This window comes from Myotis davidii, unplaced genomic scaffold (genome assembly GCF_000327345.1).
Source record: "Myotis davidii unplaced genomic scaffold, ASM32734v1 scaffold30, whole genome shotgun sequence".
Classification (NCBI taxonomy): domain Eukaryota; kingdom Metazoa; phylum Chordata; class Mammalia; order Chiroptera; family Vespertilionidae; genus Myotis; species Myotis davidii.
Genome location: NW_006282874.1, coordinates 2167633 through 2169264, shown reverse-complemented (window position 1 = coordinate 2169264; position 1632 = coordinate 2167633). Strand labels below are relative to the sequence as shown.

Genomic DNA, 1632 nt, shown 5'->3' with positions numbered 1-1632 from the left:
TTGCAGCAAAGCCAGGAGGATCTGTCCCCGCCTTTGTGTTCACGAAAAACAAATGTCAGGAAAGCAGGCCTGCGTGCGTGCGTCGGCATTGCGAAGTATGTGTATGCGCGAACTTTAAAAATCGATTTCAGGTGAGCTATCTAGATTTGCTTTTCCAAACTGAGCCTCCCAGTCAGCTCTGCCTCTTTTCCCCAATGCCTGTTTTGCCTACACCAGCCCACCCCCCTGGGCTCGCTGCTCCCTCCTCCCCAAACCAGAGGAGGGTATTGTTTCCAGAAACTGGGTGGGTTTGTCTTTAGCAGGAGAGGAAACAGAAGCAGGTGGGCTGACTTCCCCCAAAGGCCCCTGAGAGCCCGGATGCCCGGGTCAGCCTAGGCCTGGATTAGGACCTATTTCCTGCTATGTTTCTTGTTTGGGGCAGTTTGGCATCTTGGAGGGAGGGGAAGCCAGCGGCCACCAGGCCACTCTTCAATGCACAGGGGACACTAAGATGCTTCCGTTCCTTTGGTCCACCCCGCCCGGCCCTGGAGGGGGCGCCCTGGACAAATCCCATCTAAAGTCATGGCCAGAGCTCCCTCCTACAAAACTAGCTTGGGGTTAATACCGAGTTGCGTGCGGTATGGCGGGCAGGGGCTGGGGAGGGCAGGAGAAGGGGGCAGCTACTATGGTCCCACAGTCCAGGGGGCGGCGGGGCGCGCAGGCCGCCTAGCAGGACACCTCCATGGACTTGGGCCCCGCGCTGTTCCCAGTGGAGCCGGAGTTGGGGGTGATGTCCAGGCGGGCACCCTCGCTGGTGTGGGAGCGGCTGCGGGTGCCCTCGCTGGTGTGGGAGCGGCTGCGGGTGCCCTCGCTGGTGTGGGAGCGGCTGCGGGACCCCTCCAGGGACGTGACACTGGAGCCCGAGGCCGTGCGGGACCGCATCAGGCGGGTCATGCTGGCAGAGGGCACTGGGGAGAGAGGAGAGGGCCGTTAGGGTGGGAGGACGCTAGGAGCAGCCACACGCCAGCCTCGGGGCCTGCTCTGTGCCCACCTGGCCGAGCATCTTTTTTTTTTTTCATTAGGACCTATTTCCTGCTATGTTTCTTGTTTGGGGCAGTTTGGCATCTTGGAGGGAGGGGAAGCCAGCGGCCACCAGGCCACTCTTCAATGCACAGGGGACACTAAGATGCTTCCGTTCCTTTGGTCCACCCCGCCCGGCCCTGGAGGGGGCGCCCTGGACAAATCCCATCTAAAGTCATGGCCAGAGCTCCCTCCTACAAAACTAGCTTGGGGTTAATACCGAGTTGCGTGCGGTATGGCGGGCAGGGGCTGGGGAGGGCAGGAGAAGGGGGCAGCTACTATGGTCCCACAGTCCAGGGGGCGGCGGGGCGCGCAGGCCGCCTAGCAGGACACCTCCATGGACTTGGGCCCCGCGCTGTTCCCAGTGGAGCCGGAGTTGGGGGTGATGTCCAGGCGGGCACCCTCGCTGGTGTGGGAGCGGCTGCGGGTGCCCTCGCTGGTGTGGGAGCGGCTGCGGGTGCCCTCGCTGGTGTGGGAGCGGCTGCGGGACCCCTCCAGGGACGTGACACTGGAGCCCGAGGCCGTGCGGGACCGCATCAGGCGGGTCATGCTGGCAGAGGGCACTGGGGAGCG

At 63.2% G+C, this 1632-nt stretch overlaps 2 protein-coding genes across 2 annotated transcripts in view; both read right to left on the bottom strand.

Moving 5' to 3' along the window:
* The window catches only part of LOC102757454 (protein NDRG1), a 40609-nt gene continuing 38977 nt past the window's right edge, over positions 1 to 1632 (bottom strand). The window contains exons 16-17 of the mRNA XM_006753263.2: positions 1065 to 1622; positions 1 to 389 (exon numbers count right to left, since the gene is read on the bottom strand). Coding sequence (XP_006753326.1) covers positions 1381 to 1622 — 242 coding nt within the window. The 3' untranslated portion in view covers positions 1 to 389; positions 1065 to 1380. The remainder of the gene's footprint in view (positions 390 to 1064; positions 1623 to 1632) is intronic.
* LOC107182524 (protein NDRG1-like) lies at positions 398 to 1021 on the bottom strand. Its single transcript, XM_015561529.1, has one exon. The coding sequence runs from the start codon at positions 931 to 933 to the stop codon at positions 706 to 708; it is 228 nt and encodes a 75-aa protein (XP_015417015.1). The 5' UTR covers positions 934 to 1021; the 3' UTR covers positions 398 to 705.